The following is a 19,519-nucleotide window of genomic DNA, read 5'->3' as shown; positions in this document are numbered from 1 at the left end:
TTTACAGAAGTGCTTCCTTGGCCCAGGGACTGGAAAAGCATGGCTGCAGGTACAAAATCTCCGACCTTGAGAAGCAGCCTAGTGAGGAAGGGAGGCACATAAACAGCTGTTAGAACCCAGAAAGGGAAGAGCCGTCATAACGTCCACGGCACCAAGCCCAGAGGGGGCTGTGGTCAGTGGGAGGATCAGAGAAGGCGGGTCTGGAGGGCAAGACCAGAGCCCCGACATTTGAAGCACCACCTTGATTTGAATCTCTGCTCCTCAAAATCTCGGGCAAATGATCCACTCTCTCCAAGCCTCACTTTCTCCATCTGTAAAACACGACAGTAGCAGTACAAGGTCCACAATCACTTATCTGTAATTTTGAAATCTCAAAAATTTTTTTATTGTTCTTTCCTAGCAAACTTAGTAGTTTGACCTCCTTTTGGTAGCAAAAACTACCCGTTTGGTAGTTCGGTAGACTTGAACTATTTAGTCTTTATTTCCTCTCCTCCAGGGAGACTATACCTTAGGCTACAGAAATTTCAATGCCTTTGATTATGAAGTGTTGCCCACAGAGAATGCAATGTCATATGTGATATGCACACCCCATTGCTGTTCTAAAATCTGCAAAACCCTGAGTACTGAATTATCTGGCCTCCAAGAGATTTTGGATGTGGGAGTGTGGACCTTTGTAATTTCACAAAGTTGTTATGAGAGTGAATTGGGATAATTCTTGTAAATTCTTGAGCACGTTGCTGACACAAAGCAAGCACTCTTATCTTGCATCGATCATAGTGTTTGGCACACACAACATATGTGCATATTTCTTGAATAAATGAGAGTGAAGATGATGTCTGAGTGATGGTTAAAGGTCACAAAAGAGCTCAGCAATTTGACAAGGGGACAAGGTCAAACAAATGGAGGCATGAAAACTGATGTGATTGAGAGACTGTTAGCTCGAGATAGCTAGTGGAAGGGCTATGCAGTGGAAGGTGGTGGTGAGTGAAAAATACCAGCCTTTCTATCCTGCTAAGCAGTTTAGAAAATGGGAGTTTTTGAAAAGGGAGAAAAGACTGGAAGTCAGAGAGAAGGCAGGAGACTAATTAGGAAGCTATTGCAATAGATCAGCTGATAGATGAGCAGGAACAGAACCAAGGGAAGATACGGACCCCGGGAATCAGGGCCTGGTCCTCAGGCTCCCAGGTCCCCAGAGATTTTATAATGACACCAACCAAATGCTCATAATATGCAGAAAACAGTTAGTGAAGGTGGTGACTTCAGCTGCCCAGCAGATCAGAGATCACCAAGTCAATAGAGAAGTCAAATCATTGACAGTCACTTGGTTAGGATGGCAGTTCAAAACTGAGAAGTCAGCTATCTGATCTTGAAGCCTGGCCCATCCAGCTCGTAAGAGCCCGACAAAATTAGCAGCCTCAAGAAGGAGGTGTGTACTAAAGGGGACAAGTTATTCAAGGCCTTTTCTTCTTTGGACTGCCGCTGATTATGGAATGGCAGTCCAGTTCTTTGTGATCTTGTTCCTAGATCCCATGAAGAAATCTACCCTGAGACTAAAAAAAAAAAAAATCTAATGCTCGTCTGTCTGTAGTTATTTTGCCGGAGGTGGGAAGAACAGAGAGTTAAATTCATTGTCTACTATATACTAGACACTCTTTCGGGCCTTTTACTTATGTTCTCTTGTTTGATCTTAAGATACTTCCGGATAAGTAGCATTGTTGCCATTTTACTGTAAGGAAAGAAAGGCTCAGAAAGTGATTTGCCCAAATACTTACGTGATGTCATATAGCCATTATAATAAAAGACAGAAAGTTCCACAAACCTCTTAGAATTTGGAAGCAGCTGTGGTATATTGCTGGAAGCCCTTGGTCAGAAGGGAGGCACTGAACATCTCTGAACCTCTGTTTCTTTCTTTATAAGGAGGGATGGTAATGCTTATATACATAATTAGGTTGTTGTGAGATTATACAAGATACTTTAAATGTTTTTGTAAATCATGAAGCTTTATGAAAATGTGATGTGTAAAGCAGCCATTTTGATTATTCATTTCAGCTGCGTTCATATAAAGAGAAGTATAATAATTATAATAGTTAATATTCATCTAATGCTTACCAAGCATAATGATTACCAAGGGGATCCTATAAAACAGTCAAAGGGAGAAAGGCAGACAAAGGCCAAGACAATATGGGGGATGGGAAATAAACCCTGAATGGTGGAAGAGTCCCTGCGTTGACTAACTGTCCTATAGGGAATAGCCCAGGCCACTGGAATCTGGGCTGTTCCTGAAATATTGATTGTACTAGAGCTGTGTCACATGTCTGACACTTAGTGATGAATGTGCTCTATGGCCTTGGCACATTATGAAGCTTGGGATGAAACTAAGCCTTAAGGAACGCTTACAAAAAGAAGTTAAAGCCTGCTGGAACCTTAAAGATCATCTCCAGTCTCTTCAAATTATGGATTCTTCCTTCTCCTTTCCCTGTTAAAAGGAGAAAATAAAGTGAGGTTAACTGCCTAAGACCTGGTGATTCAGCCCTGAGCCTAGAATTCAGGTTTTCTGAACTCTAGGTACTATATTCTTCCACTGTCCCATGATTAGCACCTGGCCTGTTCCCTGTTAGGGCCACACTGTGAAACTATCTCGACATTTCAGGAACCAGGTTCACTTAAACCAGTTCCCCAGACTGCTCTGTGTTACACTTCATTTTGTTATCCAGATCATAAGGTTATTTTCTGGTTAATAGATTGCTTTAAGAATTTTGGGTGAAGGGACGCCTGGGTGGCTCAGTCCAAAAGCGCCTGCCTTTGGCTCAGATCATAATCCCAGGGTCCTGGGATGGAGCCCTGCATCGGGCTCCTTGCTCAGCGGGGAGCCTACTTCTCCCTCTGCCCCCACTGCTCCCCCTGCTTGTACTCTCTCTCACTGACAAATAAATAAATAAAATATTTAAAAAAAAAGAATTTGGGGTGAAAACCAAAGAATTCTGATGCTCTTCTTTCCCTAATGGAATCATCTAGAGGTATACTGATTCTGTACATTTAAAAGGATCAGTTTGAAGGCCAGTGTTCACATTCAAAGCTTTATTTTCTTTATAATATCATTTTGCAATCACACACCTGTGCTGATTTTCAAAAGAAACTATCATTAATAACATTTCTTTTGTTCCATCTCTCTTTTTTGTCTCCCTGTCAATCTCACTCTTCCTTCCTTCCATCCCAAATCAGGATATTGGCCCTCCTACAACATTCCTTTCCATGAAAAAATCTACAACTGGAGTGGCTATCCAATGCTAGTTCAGAAGCTGGGTTTGGAGTACTCCTATGATATGGCTTCACGAGCCAAAATCTTCCGGCGTGACCAAGGGGACGTGACTGATATGGCATCCATGAAATATATCATGCGATACAACAGTACGTAGCACATTTCTCAAGAATCATTCCTCAAAACTCCCTTTCTTCCGCATGAATAAAGAATCCGTGTACGTTTTCCCACGTTAAGAATCCATCTCAGCAGTAGAAGGAATTATAAGAAGTTTTTAGTATTCAATCAATACTATACATATTTTATACTCAACAGATAGAATTTTGTCTTCTTTTATAAAATGACATGGAAGAAGATTCTACAGATTTTTTTCACTGAAAAAAATAATATATAAAACACAGAGGCAATAACCCATACAGAGTACTTTTTTTTTTACCACTCCCCCTCAACCCTAACACAGGTTTTCTTCCAAGGACAGAAGCAGCTAATAAAACAAAAATTATTCATAAATACTTTATTTTTGATGGACAGTATCAAATTTGTATTTATTTTGTAGAAAAATAGTGATGCACATTTATCCTTTATTCTCTCTTCCATCCACTCTTCACTGTGCAAGTTTCTTGAGAGCGGCTGGGTGAATGAGGCCACTGGGGTGGACTCTTGATTATCCAGACTTGAACGGCTTCCTGTGGGCAGGTGTATCTCAGAACAACCAGTACTCACCCTCTTCCCCATCACTGTGTCCTCCTAGATTATAAGAAGGATCCTTACAGTAAGGGCGATCCCTGCAATACCATCTGCTGCCGTGAAGACCTGAACTCACTTAGCCCAAGTCCTGGAGGTTGCTATGACACAAAGGTAACATGCAAATTGGCTTTTGAATTTAATTTTTACCTGCACCTAGGCCTATCCAAAGGCAAAGCTGCAGAGATTTTTGTGGCATAAAATACAATATTGTCTCTGACCATAAATTCAATTCAGGAATCAGCTTTTGCAGATTCTGGTGGTAGGTCTCATTGCCTAACTTTAATGCCCTGCCCTGCCACTTAATAGAAAATTCCATAATCTTGGAATATTTGTTTCCTTATCTGTAAGACAGACATAACAGTACTTGCCTTATAGGATTGTTGTGAAGAATATTTAGTACCGATGTTGTGTTATTTGTAAATGTACACCATGATGATGATGATGATGATGTTGATGTCTTAAGTTTTACCAGACTAGCCCAAAGTCCAAAGAACCTATTATTGGAAGCAGTGTGATTTCACATTAAACAGGAACTGAATTTAGCTGAAGGAACAGGTTTATTGGACAAGCACGAAAGGTTTTTCAACATGTTAGAATTATTAAGTGCTGTAATGCATCTCCTAATATAGGTAATAAATAGGTATTACTTATTTGCAGTGGTGGGCTGAAGCCAGCTCATAAGGGCTTGTGAGAACCAATTGTTAAAATCTGTTGACATCATGTGGATAGCTTGAAATCAGCCATGGAGGAGTATTTACACCATGCAAATCAGCAAACACTACAAATCAGGGTCTTTTTTTCCTCTCAAGAGAGTTGGTCATTAAAAACTTTCCTGCACACTACTGGATTTGGGGTGTCCGAGGGTATGAGTTAGCCATGTGGTTGGTGGAAAAGAATCATTCTACCACGTCCTTTTGCACTGCTGGTTTGCGCTTGTCTTTTTGTTTGCACTTTCAGTCCTAAATTCTGGGAGAAATCTGTTAGAAGTGGAGTTAACTGTTAAGAATGCTGATCCCCCTACACATAATTTTTTCTATCAGCCTAATGCCTAAACAGAAGATGCTTTAGAATAGTCTAGCTCCTACTCAAGCTACTTTTTAGCCATATGATGATACCAAAGCTCTAGCTTTAATGAGCCCCAATGTGTTGTGTAAAGTAAAATTCAGTGGGTGTAGAAAGCCTGACACCCATGAAACCCCAGTGAGTGCTTATTTCTTGTTAATGGTATTTGCAAACATTCAGCAGAGCGTGCAAGAAGTGTTCTAGGCATTCCCAGATACACAGAGAATGACTGCCGCCTTACCGGAGAGAACCCAAGCCGACCTACCACCTGCCAAGTTTTACTTTCTTCTGGAGAGAGGAGTCTGCCAATTTTTCATCAAAAGAGTTTCTGTTGAAGGATATACTTACTATCATTTTCCTTGAGCCATTTTGAATATGTGGAAAATCAGAAGCTATGAGACATCTTTTTCCTCTGAGGTTAAGATTTGCTGCTATCCAGTGGTTAGGTGCTTTTGAGAACCCATGGACCTCGTTTTTGGATGTTGAGTTCCTTCTACTTTAAAACTCTTGTTACCGCCCTGATTAGTAACAACTTTTGCTGAAGAATATATTCTAGGCACTGCTCCAAGCATTTGCTCTCATTAATCCCCATGACAACTCTTCTATGAAGTATGGTTATTAAAACCCTTTCACAAATGAGAAAACGGAGTCCTATAGGGGTTATTTTTAACAAGTTTTGGAGCTAGAATTCTGAATATGAGCATTCTGACTCCAGATCTCAGACTTTTCGCTATGTTAATGCACTTCTACTCAATTCACATCTGAATACCAAATGGTTATGGAAGAGCATGTTGTGGAAGCTTGCAATATTTTATTTTAAAAGGGGGCTAATATTGTGACTTTGGAAAAAGAGCAGGACAAAAAAAAAAAAGGAAAAACAAGAATCTAGTTTTTTCCAAATGCTTTTCTAAAATGTCCCTCTCCTCTCGCTTTCCAGGTGGCAGATATCTACCTCGCGTCAGAGTATACAGCCCATGCCATTAGTGGTCCCACAGTACAAGGTGGCCTCCCTGTTTTTCACTGGAACCGTTTCAACAAAACTCTCCACAAGGGCATGCCAGAGACCTATGACTTTGATTTTATTACCATGAAACCAATTTTGAAACGTGACATAAAATGGAGGGAGCTGAGGGAATAGAAGGGAATAGAAGGTTGCAAATAAGATTCCAAAGGCACTATTTTAGCTATGTTTTTCCATTCAGAATTAGTCTTAATAAAATATATTAAATTCAGCCTGTCACTTTCATCTTCTGTTGATTTTGTAGTTTTTTACAACACACATTCTCTATAGGGTGACACACTGTAGAAGAAATATTCTAGAAGATAAATAATAATACCTGGCTTTAGCATAAAATTTCATATACAAGACGGTATGGCAGAAACTGCTCACCCAGATCCATATTCTCCTTTCATGCCTGGCCACATGGACCACATCTCCCATGTTCCCCTAGATAGCTGTGCCATGTGACAGGGTTCTTGCCCAAGGAATCTGATACTAGTGTCACTTCCAGGCCTTGCCCCTGAGAACCTGTACTCTTCCATGCTTTTTATCCTTCCCCGGGCTGGATATACTTAATGACAAAGACCTAGGGGATGGTGGAGCTTCGTTTTCAAAGGAACCTCTAATAGAATACAGTTAGTGATTCTTCCAGCCATTAACAAGCACCAGCTGAGTCTTTTCGTGGTACAGACTAGGCACACAATATAACCTTAATGTGGTCTCCCATCAGTTAAAAGTAGCATATCTAATCTGGGAGCAACTCTACATTAACAACTCCTTCAAAGCTAGAGAATTGTATGTTGTTTGAGTGCTGTGGTATTGCCAAGTGGGTGAAATAAACCATATTATACAGTATAATGGGTGATTCTTAACAAGGTGAGAGACTTCCAAAAGCAACACAAGGGCTGAGAATAACTAGAATGAATCAGAATACTCAAATGTTAAAAACCCAGTAGTTTATTTCAAAGTATAAATTTCAGGCTTGCTGGACAAAATCCCACTACAGTTAACACTTATACAGACACCACTCTACTGTACATTTAAAAAAGAAAAAAAACCCACAAAACCTTCAAAACCTAATAAAAATAGGGCAACTTGCTATAGCCCAGTTTGTATTAGACATTAGGAAGGTCTTACATTGTCTTATTATTTACACTTTCAACTGCAATAAAGAAAAATCAGGATGCAAGTTTCCTACAAAGGATTTATTTTTATATTTAATTTTGAAATAGCGGAGAAAATAATGAAGCCAGGATCCCCAAAAGGTGTTTGATTGCCCAGTTACCTTATTTACAAACAAAACTAAAAGAAACCCCCCCCCCAGCATTTAAATATAAATGATGGGTACTTAGCTGACTCTACAAAAAAAAAAAAAAAAAACTTATGCAGCATGATAAAACTGTTTGGAGAAGACAAAACATGTGTTTTATCATTCCTCCCCATTGGCTGGCTCAAGGGGAATGCATTTTAGGAATTAAATCTAAGTCCTCCACACTAACGAAAACACTTCATGAGATTGTTCTGTTTGTCCAAAAATGTTAAAAAGTGGGAGAGGGGCATCACTCAGTAAATAGTAAGGAAGGCAGAATCCTGCACTGATTTTAGATAGAATTATTTCCAAGAATCCAATATTGGGGCATGGTTTTTCTGGAAATTAGAATAAAACAGGCCAACGACTGGTCAACAATGAAATTAAAATAACGAATAAATCACATGATTCTGAAATAGCCCAAGAAGGAAAGTTGGGGAGAACACTTGGAAGGTCTTTTCAGTACTCTAATGTGCTAAAATCACAGTGTATCAAAGAGAAGAGAAGAGGATACCACAGGCATTATTTTGTTAATCTTGTACAGTACTGGAAAATCCATGGAACAAGGTAAATGCATATCATGCAATATTAACATTCACCTTGCTGCATAAATAATTTGGAAAATGTAAGCAAAAGAGCAAACAATAAAAACTAAGTTAACACTTACTCAATACAGTAAGAGAACTGTATAGTGCAGCCTGCCTAAGGAATTTTGCAGACAGATGTACCAAAAATTCTAAGCTCCTTGCTTTCGGTCATGTTTCCATCTTTCATTTACTATCCAGCAATGGGGGTGGGCTGAGTGGGGAACACTCTCTGTGAGGCAAATGGCATCCCAATAAATATGCACTTTTCAAGGAAGAAAGCTGTACTCTTCACTTCTCTCATGAACATCTACTGTGTTAAACAGTACACAGTACTCTGCATATTTTAAAGCGAGTCCAGGGAAACAGGGATATAGTTACCTCATAAAGTTAACAGTTAACAAGAAATGTTGTCTTTGTACTTTATAAACTAACTGGCAAGAACATAATTTTAAAAAGAGGCTTACTCACACTTAGAACAGGGTGAAAATTACTCTGACAAAGTGCAAAACATAGAGCAACAAACATCACCATTACCTTCAAATGCCATATGAACATCCTATATTTCAGGTGGAAATATCGGAAGCTTTCGGGATTTCCAATAAGGCAATACTTACACAAGTACTGTCAGGCTAAAACTGTTAACAAACTTGCATTCCCAAAATGGGATAATCAAACTTATTTGTAATACTTTGTGAAAAGGTACCATGGAGTATGAACTGCTACAATATAGTCTTGTAATCAGTAGCTATTTCTAGTTCAGTCCTCCATTCTCTCTCTCAAAAGAAACAAAACAAACTCAGAGCTCATCAACAAAACCTGCCCAAAATAAATGCCTATAGTCCTAGCCTAGCCTAGCAGTTTTCAGTAAATTCAATATAGCTGTTGCCTATAAATCCCATGGCATGCTAATTTGAGGAAAGCATCTCGTAATACACACTTTCCTCAAATAATTACAGTCTCTCTGTGTACCTTCCTTCCACCATCTGGAATAAAAAGTTTTATTTTGCCATAGTAAGTGTATTTTTAGGGTTACTATTTGAGAATTTATTTTTTTTTCTTTGACAGAAGACACACAATATAGGCTAAAATAGTATTTTCATTCTACTGAGCTTTCTTCACCTGATTATATAATGCTATGAAAGCTTAAAAAAAATGCTTAGTGAATATAAATAAAAACATTCACCAAGGGAAGCTTTTCTAGGCTAGGTAAGCAAATTGTCATCACATGACCATAAAACCGGCCAATAAAGAACATTTTTAATTGAACACAGGCTTTCCATTCTGTAGACAGGAATGATTTTGAACACATAATCAACAATGCCACCATTGCGGGTAAAAATATATATACATGCAGATATAGATAGGTGTTCATATACGCTAGAAGATCATCAGTTTCTCCCTTTTAAAATTTTCATTGGCATGACACTGACAACTTCTTTTACCATCATTAGTCCTAGAATGAGTAACATCTACGTAGTTGGTTGGCAAACTGGATTCATGAAAACTTTAATTCTCATTGTGGTCTCATTTTCTGAAAGTGAAAGGAAGGTTCTGGAGCACTTATATTTTGGCAATCTGTAGGCTTTCTTCAGCATCAATCAAACTTCACACCTAATGTGACAGTATACTGACCGGTGAAGTCTCTAATGAGAGTTTCTTTACAGCTAGAATGCTTCCCATTACAAGCCATCAAAGCTGCAAACAAAGCAGCATTAATAGAAGGGATAGCTCCCTCCTATAATCCCAAGAAAAATTAAAAATGTATTTATTTTGAGAAGATAGGAATATGAATTCAAATATGGTAAGGGAAGATGCCTTGAAAAACTATTTCACAAACTCCATGAATTTCTTTCAAACTATTCCCAACCATACTCTCATCCCCAAACTTACCCCATCTCTCCTCCCTAAACTACCTACACTTGAACACCTACCTGATACCAGTAGAGCTGGGACTCATACTGAAAATCCATGATCTAAACAGAATTTGATTAACTCTGAACAGGAACAGAGACGCATAGAAAGTATTATCTAATTGTTACATAAAATAACCCCAAAGGATATACTTTAAATTCTGTCCAAAGTTGACAGAGGGTAAATCAGACAAAACTTGGCACCATCAAAACAAAGTTAAAAGGTTAAAACAGAAAAAAAATGATAGGAGAATAATAAGGAAATAAAGCTTTCCCTTTGATATTTTAGCTCACTATATTTTGTGAATTTTACTACCTACGAAAGAATACTATGCTTTGGGTGATAAAGTGAACTAGCACTGCTTTCCTAATCTCTAACACAGTATGCAATATAAATTCTAAAATATGTTTGAAGGACAATTTTCTTACACACTATGGTCTTTCTTCTCTTGGTCCATTTTACACAGTTAATTTAAGTAGTGACCAAGATAAAAAGCACTTATGTTCTTAGAAGAAAAGAGCAGTCAAATTTTTAGAGTTAAATGTAGTGATGCCACTGGTAAGAATATACCTAAAAGCCTTAGGTTTAAAACTGACTTGAGGGGAATGTGCTATATTTAGTAGAGATGAAGGAGAAATGAAGGGCAAAAGGCTGAAAGAGAAGATCAACAATGGATAAATGGTCATGTTTATTTTAGTAGTTAATCTTTAAGGCACAAAATAAATGTAAGAGCCAGATTAGGAAAGAGGGGCCAATGCAGATCTTTTTCACCTAATTAACAACCAAGCAAAGAAAAAAGATGAACAGATCCTTCCTGTGTTCAAATTAACCTAGTTTAAACTATTTAACCATTTTGCTTTTTCTTTCCTTGGGTTTTGTTTGGATTCATTTAGCTATGAACCTACAGATCCCTCAGAAGCAGAATCATGCCAGTTACATACCATACCTCGGATCCCTTGATCTACTTACTTTATACTTGAAGAGAGGTAAATGTGAGAATGGAAATGGGAGATTCCACTGCAGTAAACATATAAATAGGGAAAAACACACATAAACACCCACACATATTCCCCAGCCTTAAAACTAAAGCAAGGTGCACATTTACATTTCAAAACCCTGAAGCTTCAATTGTCCAGGAAAAGATTCTTGCTTTATGGGCTGTTTATTTTACTTCTGATTATAAACAAATGTAGTGTATATACACATCTGTCCAAGAAATCTTGCACAATGTGGATTTTACAATGGATATCATGCACAAGATTAAAACAAGACCAAAAAGTGGAACTCGGAAAGAGGAAGAGATAAAGGCTCCAAGGTTTAACTGCTCTGGGAAGAAGAGATCACATCTGTTGACTGAGGATCGCAGAAAGGTCCGAAACGTCCATAAATATCCTTGGCTCGTACTGCAAAGTAGTATTTGCTGCCAGATACAAACTGGGTGAGAGTGCATGCCATGGGCAAGGGAAGTGCCTTTACTTCTCCAATCTTTTTCCACTGTGAGGGCACCGTGGCACTGGGTTCCTCATGGTAAGCATAGAGATGGTAGCTGTCAACGGTGGCACAGCTTCGGTCTACCTCCAGAACACTCCATGACAGTACAATGCCATTTTGACTCTGAACTCGTGCTAATTTCAAGTGTGGCTTCTGAGGCAGAGATGTGCTGGCAGCTTCTGGGGGCAGACGCTGTGGCTGTGGGGCTTCTGGTAAGGGTGCTGGGTGCACAGGGCGTGGGGGCTCCTAATAAAAGAAGAGTTGTGTTGATTTAATAATGATCACAGAAAGGACTATTTCGGAATGCTAGAACTAAAACAACTCAGACATCATTTAAAGAGTTATCATTTTACATCAAGAATACTAAGAAATACCAAATACTGTACCACATTTGGCTAGCTCTATTTGATTTGTGACCAATCATGCCATAAACAATATTATTTGTCTATTGATACTCCAATATACCTTCTACATCTAAAATACTAAGCTTTCCTTGGGAAAGGAAAGCCTTTGCTGATGGAAAATCATTTTGACAGAAACTAAAATAATCATCTATCTCTAACAAAATAATTTATGTTTAATTATCTATGCTATAGATTTTCATTTTAGAATAATGTAACAGTTTTAAACATGTGTGACAGTCTACTATATGTATGTAATTTGAGTATTCAACTCTACTTTCATTTTTAAGCCATTTTTTCCACCTAAGGACAGTAGCATATCACAAATAAGCACATTTAAAGCTGAATGTACATATTATGTTCTTGGTCAATCTGCACAAAAAAGGTGACATTTAAGTTGGACTATGAAAGGTAAGATTTAGAAATGGAGAAATAGTGTGTAACCTTTCGGCCAATAGGTAAAGCATGAATAAGGGCATGGGGCTACAGGAAAGTAGGGGATTTATGGGCAAAAACAAGTATTAACTTTTACTAAGACATAGGACATATGCATAAGAAAAGACATTTGGAAAGGTAAAGGCCATATGATGAAAAAGCATGAATAGTAAGTGTATGAATTCGAACTGACTTGTTTCTAACACTGGACATTATTATTATACCTAGGGTTGGTTTGGTTGGTTTTTTTTAAGATTTTATTTGAGAGAGAGAGTGCACGAGTATGGGGGAGGGGCAGAGAAAGCGGGTGAAGAAGACTCCTGGCTGAGCAGGGAGCCTGATGTGGGGCTTGATCCCAGGACCCTGGGATCATGAACTGAGCTGAAGGCAGACGCTTAACCGAATGAGCCACCCAGGCGCCCTATATCTAGGTTTTAATAAAGATTACAGTGATGGTAATTTTTTTCTAAAAAGATTCAAGTGCGAGCCAGGAAAAAGGGATATGGAGTGACCTTTTTTTTCCCCAGTGAAACCTGTCATTTGTTCACTGACTTTAGACTGAAAGTCATGAAACAAATAAGATTTCCTTAACTAAAATTCACTGAATAAGAACTATGTTTTAATACGCATTTCATAAAATGAGTTATTTACATACACTAAACAATGAATTCTGTGAAGGTCTGATGCTATGTTTTTAATCTCCATGCCCTGTCAAAGCTTAGTAGCAGTAATGTGCACATAGTAAGAACTCAAAAAGGATATGCCGGAGGCAAGATGGCGGAGGAGTAGGAGACCTGGATTTCGTCTGGTCTCAGGAATTCAGCTGGATAGGGATCAAACCATTCTGAACACCTACAAACTCAACAGGAGATCGAAGAAAAGAATAGCAACAACTCTCTGAACAGAGAAGCGACCACTTTCTGGAAGGTAGGACGTGCGGAGAAGTGAATCCGAGGCGTTATTCGGGAGGATAGACGGCGGGGGAGGGGCCTCCGTCGGCCGCTTCTGGCAAGTGATAGAGCCGCGGAGCACAAAATCGGAACTTTTAGAAGTCTGCTCTGCTGAGGGACGTCACTCTGGTGGCGAAGTGGGGGGTGGAACCCTCGTGGGACAGTGTGGTCTCAGGACCCTCAGGGTCACAGAAAGACCGGGGGTGCCTGAGTGCGGCAGAGCTCCCAGGGATCAGAGCAGGGAAGCCGGCTGCAGAGACGGAGCCCAGGCGCGGGCTCTCAGCTCGGGGCTGCCATAAACCGTGATCCGCGGCACAGTCGGGCCACTGCTCCTCCAGCAGGGACCCGACAAGCGGCAGATCCGGGGAGACTCACCTTCTTCCCCCCGGAGGAGAGGTGCGGGAGCGCACCGCAGGGATCTGCTGGGTTTGGAGACTCCACCCGGGGTCGGGTGCCAGATAGAAAGGCGCGGTCACAGGCCGGGTGAGTATGGAGTGCGGCCGGAGACCGGGGAGACGGGAGTGACTGACTGCTTTTCTCTGGGGGCTCGCTGAGGAGCGGGACCCCGAGTTCTCGGCTCCGCCGGGGCGGAGACTGGGAGGCCGCCATTTTCACTCTCCGCCTCCAAAGCTGTACAGAAAGCTTGCAGGGAACAAAAGCTCCCGAGAACAAACCCGAGCGGATTACTTAGCCCGGACCGGCAAGGGCGGGGCAATTTTACCTCCGGCAAAGACATTTGGGAACCACGGCAACAGGCCCCTCCCCCAGAAGATCAGCGAGAACAGCCAGCCAAGACCAAGTTTACCGATCAATGAGAGCGGCAGAACTCCAGCGCTAGGGGAATACTGCACATAGAATTCATGGCTTTTTTACCATGATTCTTTAGTCTTTCAGAGTTAATTATTTTTTTTAACTGTCTTTTTTTCTTTTTTCCTTTTTTCTTTTTTTTTTGAATTTTTCTTTTTCCCTTTTTCAACCAACATCTTATCAATCCCTTTTTTAAAAAAAAACATTTTTATTTTTCATTTTTAAAGTCATATTCTATCCCTTCATAGTAGTTACCCGTATTTTTGGCATATATATATATATATAAGTTGTTCTCTCTTTAAAATCTTGAGATAGTTTCTTCTAACAGATCAAAATATACTCTAAATCTCTAGTGTATGGTTTTTTTCTACTCCCCTGCCTGATCACATTCTCTCCCTTTTTTCTTTCTTTCTTTTTTTTTTTTTAATCCTCTTCTTTCTTTTTTCAAACAACTTATCAAATCCTTTTTTAAAATTTTTTATAATTTCCATCTTTACAGTCATATTCCATCCCTTCATCATATCAACCCTTATTTTTGTACATATATAAGTTTTTCTTTCTTGAAAATTTTGGGAGGGACTTTCTTTTAACAGACCAAAATACACCCAAAATCTAGTGTGTGGCACTGATCTATAATCCAGCCTGATCATATTTGATCACATTCTGTTTTTGTTTTGTTTTGTTTTGTTCTGCTTTTGTTTTTATCTTTATCTTTTTCTTTTTTCTTTTTTTCTTTCCTTTTCTTTTTTCTCTCTTTCCCTTTCTTTTCCCACTGTTTCAGGTCTTCTCTGATTTGTTTAGAGTATATTTTCTGGGGACGTTGTTACCCTGCTAGCATTTTGTCCTCTCATTAATCTATTCTCCTCTGCACAAAATGACAAGATGGAAAAAATCACCTCAACAAAAAGAACAAGAGGTAGTACCGACTGCCAGGGACCTACTCAATACGGACCTTAGTACGATGTCAGATCTAGAGTTCAGAATCATCACTTTAAAGATACTAGCTGGGCTTGAAAAAAACATGGAAGTTATTAGAGAAACCCTTTCTGGAGAAGTAAAAGAACTAAAATCTAACCAAGTAGAAATCAAAAAGGCTATCAATGAGGTGCAATCAAATATGGGGGCGCTAACTGCTAGGATAAATGAGGCAGAAGAAAGAATCAGTGAGATAGAAGACCAAATGATGGAAAATAAAGAAGCTGAGAAAAAGAGAGATAAACAACTACTGGATCACGAGGGCAGAATTCGAGAGATAAACGATACCATAAGACGAAACAACATTAGAATAATTGGGATCCCAGAAGAAGAAGAAAGAGAGAGAGGGGCAGAAGGTATAATGGAGCAAATTATAGCAGAGAACTTCCCTAATTTGGGGAAGGAAACAGGCATCAAAATCCAGGAAGCACAGAGAACCCCTCTCAAAATCAATAAAAATAGGTCAACACCCCGACATCTAATAGTAAAACTTACGAGTCTCAGAGACAAAGAGAAAATCCTGAAAGCAGCTCGGGAGAAGAGATATATAACCTACAATGGTAGAAACATTAGATTGGCAACAGACTTATCCACAGAGACCTGGCAGGCCAGAAAGGACTGGCAGGACATATTCAGAGCACTAAATGAGAAAAATATGCAGCCAAGAATACTATATCCAGCTAGGCTGTCATTGAAAATTGAAGGAGAGATAAAAAGCTTCCAGGACAAACAAAAACTAAAGGAATTTGCAAACACGAAACCAGCCCTACAACAAATATTGAAAGGGGTCCTCTAAGCAAAGAGAGAGCCTAAAAGCAACATAGACCAGAAAGGAACACAAACAATATACAGTAACAGTCACTTTACAGGCAATACAATGGCACTGAATTCCTATCTTTCAATAGTTACCCTGAATGTAAATGGGCTAAATGCCCCAATCAAAAGACACAGGCTATCAGATTGGATTAAAAAACAAGACCCATCGATATGTTGTCTGCAAGAGACTCATTTTAGACCCAAAGACACCCCCAGATTGAAAGTGAGGGGGTGGAAAACCATTTACCATGCTAATGGACACCAAAAGAAAGCTGGGGTGGCAATCCTTATATCAGACAAATTAGATTTTAAACCAAAGACTGTAATAAGAGATGAGGAAGGACACTATATCATACTTAAAGGGTCTATCCAACAAGAAGATCTAACAATTGTAAATATCTATGCCCCTAACATGGGAGCAGCCAATTATATAAGGCAATTAATAACAAAAGCAAAGAAACACATCGACAACAATACAATAATAGTGGGGGACTTTAACACCCCCCTCACTGAAATGGACAGATCGTCTAAGCAAAAGATCAACAAGGAAATAAAGACTTTAAATGACACACTGGACCAAATGGACTTCACAGACATATTCAGAACATTCCATCCCAAAGCAACGGAATACACATTCTTCTCTAGTGCCCATGGAACATTCTCCAGAATAGATCACATCCTAGGTCATAAATCAGGTCTCAACCGGTACCAGAAGATTGGGATCATCCCCTGCCTATTTTCAGACCACAATGCTTTGAAACTAGAACTCAATCACAAGAGGAAAGTCGGAAAGAACTCAAATACATGGAGGCTAAAGAGCATCCTACTGAAGAATGAATGGGTCAACCAGGAAATTAAAGAAGAATTTAAAAAATTCATGGAAACCAATGAAAATGAAAACACAACTATTCAAAATCTTTGGGATACAGCAAAGGCAGTCCTAAGAGGAAAGTATATAGCAATACAAGCCTTTCTCAAGAAACAAGAAAGGTCTCAAGTACACAACCTAACCCTACACCTAAAGAAGCTGGAGAAAGAACAGCAAATAAAGCCTAAACCCAGCAGGAGAAGAGAAATAATAAAGATCAGAGCAGAAATCAATGAAATAGAAACCAAAAGAACAGTAGAACAGATCAACGAAACTAGGAGCTGGTTCTTTGAAAGAATTAACAAGATTGATAAGCCCCTGGCCAGACTTATCAAAAAGAAAAGAGAAATGACCCAAATCAACAAAATCATGAATGAAAGAGGAGAAATCACAACCAACACCAAAGAAATACAAACAATTATAAGAACATATTATGAGCAACTCTATGCCAGCAAATTAGATAACCTGGAAGTAATGGATGCATTCCTAGAGATGTATCAACTACCAAAACTGAACCAGGAAGAAATAGAAAACCTGAACAGACCTATAACCACTAAAGAAATAGAAGCAGTCATCAAAAATCTCCCAAAACACAAAAGCCCAGGGCCAGATGGCTTCCCAGGGGAATTCTACCAAACATTTCAAGAAGAATTAATACCTATCCTTCTGAAACTGTTCCAAAAAATAGAAATGGAAGGAAAACTTCCAAACTCATTTTATGAGGCCAGCATTACCTTGATCCCAAAACCAGACAAAGACCCCATCAAAAAGGAGAATTACAGACCAATATCCCTGATGAACATGGATGCAAAAATTCTCACCAAAATACTAGCCAATAGGATCCAACAGTACATTAAAAGGATTATTCACCACGACCAAGTCGGATTTATCCCTGGGCTGCAAGGTTGGTTCAACATCCGCAAATCAATCAACGTGATACAATACATTAACAAAAGAAAGAACAAGAATCATATGATCCTCTCAATAGATGCAGAAAAAGCATTTGACAAAGTACAGCATCCTTTCTTGATCAAAACTCTTCAGAGTATAGGGATAGAGGGTACATACCTCAATATCATAAAAGCCATCTATGAAAAACCCACAGCGAATGTCATTCTCAATGGGGAAAAACTGAGAGCTTTCCCCCTAAGGTCAGGAACGCAGCAGGGATGTCCACTATCACCACTGCTATTCAACATAGTATTGGAAGTCCTAGCCACAGCAATCAGACAACAAAAAGAAATAAAAGGCATCCAAATTGGCAAAGAAGAAGTCAAACTCTCACTCTTTGCAGATGATATGATACTTTATGTGGAAAATCCCAAAGACTCCACCCCAAAACTGCTAGAACTCATACAGGAATTCAGTAAAGTGGCAGGATATAAAATCAATGCACAGAAGTCAGTGGCATTCCTATACACCAACAAAAAGTCAGAAGAAAGAGAAATTAAGGAGTCGATCCCATTTACAATTGCACCCAAAACCATAAGATACCTAGGAATAAATCTAACCAAAGAGGCAAAGAATCTGTACTCAGAAAACTATAAAATACTCATGAAAGAAATTGAGGAAGACACAAAGAAATGGAAAAACGTTCCATGCTCATGGATTGGAAGAACAAATATTGTGAAGATGTCAATCCTACCTAGAGCAATCTACACATTCAATGCAATCCCCATCAAAATACCATCTACTTTCTTCAAAGAAATGGAACAAATAATCCTAAAATGTGTATGGAACCAGAAAAGACCCCGCATAGCCAGAGGAATGTTGAAAAAGAAAAGCAAAGCTGGCGGCATCACAATTCCAGACTTCCAGCTCTACTACAAAGCTGTCATCATCAAGACAGTATGGTACTGGCACAAAAACAGACACATAGATCAATGGAACAGAATAGAGAGCCCAGAAATGGACCCTCAACTATATGGTCAACTAATCTTTGACAAAGTAGGAAAGAATGTCCAATGGAAAAAAGACAGTCTCTTCAACAAATGGTGTTGGGAAAATTGGACAGCCACATGCAGAAGAATGAAACTGGACCATTTCCTTACACCACACACAAAAATAGACTCCAAATGGTTGAAAGACCTCAATGTGAGACAGGAGTCCATCAAAATCCTAAAGGAGAACACAGGCAGCAACCTCTTCGACCTCAGCCGCAACAACTTCTTCCTAGAAACATCGCCAAAGGCAAGGGAAGCAAAGGCAAAAATGAACTATTGGGACTTCATCAAGATAAAAAGCTTTTGCAAAGCAAAGGAAACAGTCAACAAAACCAAAAGACAACTGACAGAATGGGAGAAGATATTTGCAAATGACATAGCAGATAAAGGGCTAGTATCCAAAATCTATAAAGAACTCATCAAACTCAACACCAAAAGAACAAAGAATCCAATCAAGAAATGGGCAGAAGACATGAACAGACATTTTTCCAAAGAAGACATCCAAATGGCCAACAGACACATGAAAAAGTGCTCAACATCTCTCGGCATCAGGGAAATCCAAATCAAAACCTCAATGAGATACCACCTCACACCAGTCAGAATGGCTAAAATTAACAAGTCAGGAAATGACAGATGTTGGCGGGGATGCGGAGAAAGGGGAACCCTCCTACACTGTTGGTGGGAATGCAAGCTGTTGCAGCCACTCTGGAAAACAGTATGGAGGTTCCTCAAAAAGTTGAAAATAGAGCTACCATATGATCCAGCAATTGCACTACTGGGTATTTACCCCAAAGATACAAAAGTAGGGACCCGAAAGGCTACGTGCACCCCGATGTTTATAGCAGCAATGTCCACAATAGCCAAACTGTGGAAAGAGCCAAGATGTCCATCAACAGATGAATGGATAAAGAAGATGTGGTATATATATACAATGGAATATTATACAGCCATCAAAAGG

The 19,519-nt window shown here is 39.3% G+C and overlaps 2 protein-coding genes across 8 annotated transcripts in view; one reads left to right on the top strand and one right to left on the bottom strand.

Moving 5' to 3' along the window:
* Nucleotides 1-6,300, top strand: part of PLBD1 (phospholipase B domain containing 1) — a 53,601-nt gene extending 47,301 nt beyond the window's left edge. The window contains exons 9-11 of the mRNA XM_036093772.2: nucleotides 3,223-3,408; nucleotides 4,011-4,117; nucleotides 6,006-6,300. Coding sequence (XP_035949665.1) covers nucleotides 3,223-3,408; nucleotides 4,011-4,117; nucleotides 6,006-6,206 — 494 coding nt within the window. The 3' untranslated portion in view covers nucleotides 6,207-6,300. The remainder of the gene's footprint in view (nucleotides 1-3,222; nucleotides 3,409-4,010; nucleotides 4,118-6,005) is intronic.
* A 707-nt stretch (nucleotides 6,301-7,007) lies between these two features.
* Nucleotides 7,008-19,519, bottom strand: part of ATF7IP (activating transcription factor 7 interacting protein) — a 132,840-nt gene continuing 120,328 nt past the window's right edge. For all 7 annotated transcript variants that reach the window (XM_078075637.1, XM_078075635.1, XM_078075636.1 and 4 more), the window contains exon 15: nucleotides 7,008-11,612. In XM_078075637.1, coding sequence (XP_077931763.1) covers nucleotides 11,193-11,612 — 420 coding nt within the window. In that variant the 3' untranslated portion in view covers nucleotides 7,008-11,192. The remainder of the gene's footprint in view (nucleotides 11,613-19,519) is intronic.

The sequence above is a fragment of the Halichoerus grypus genome, chromosome 6 (assembly GCF_964656455.1).
Source record: "Halichoerus grypus chromosome 6, mHalGry1.hap1.1, whole genome shotgun sequence".
NCBI classification, from domain to species: domain Eukaryota; kingdom Metazoa; phylum Chordata; class Mammalia; order Carnivora; family Phocidae; genus Halichoerus; species Halichoerus grypus.
The sequence above is the reverse complement of the archived record's forward strand: the minus strand, read 5'-3'. Positions and strand labels throughout refer to the sequence as shown.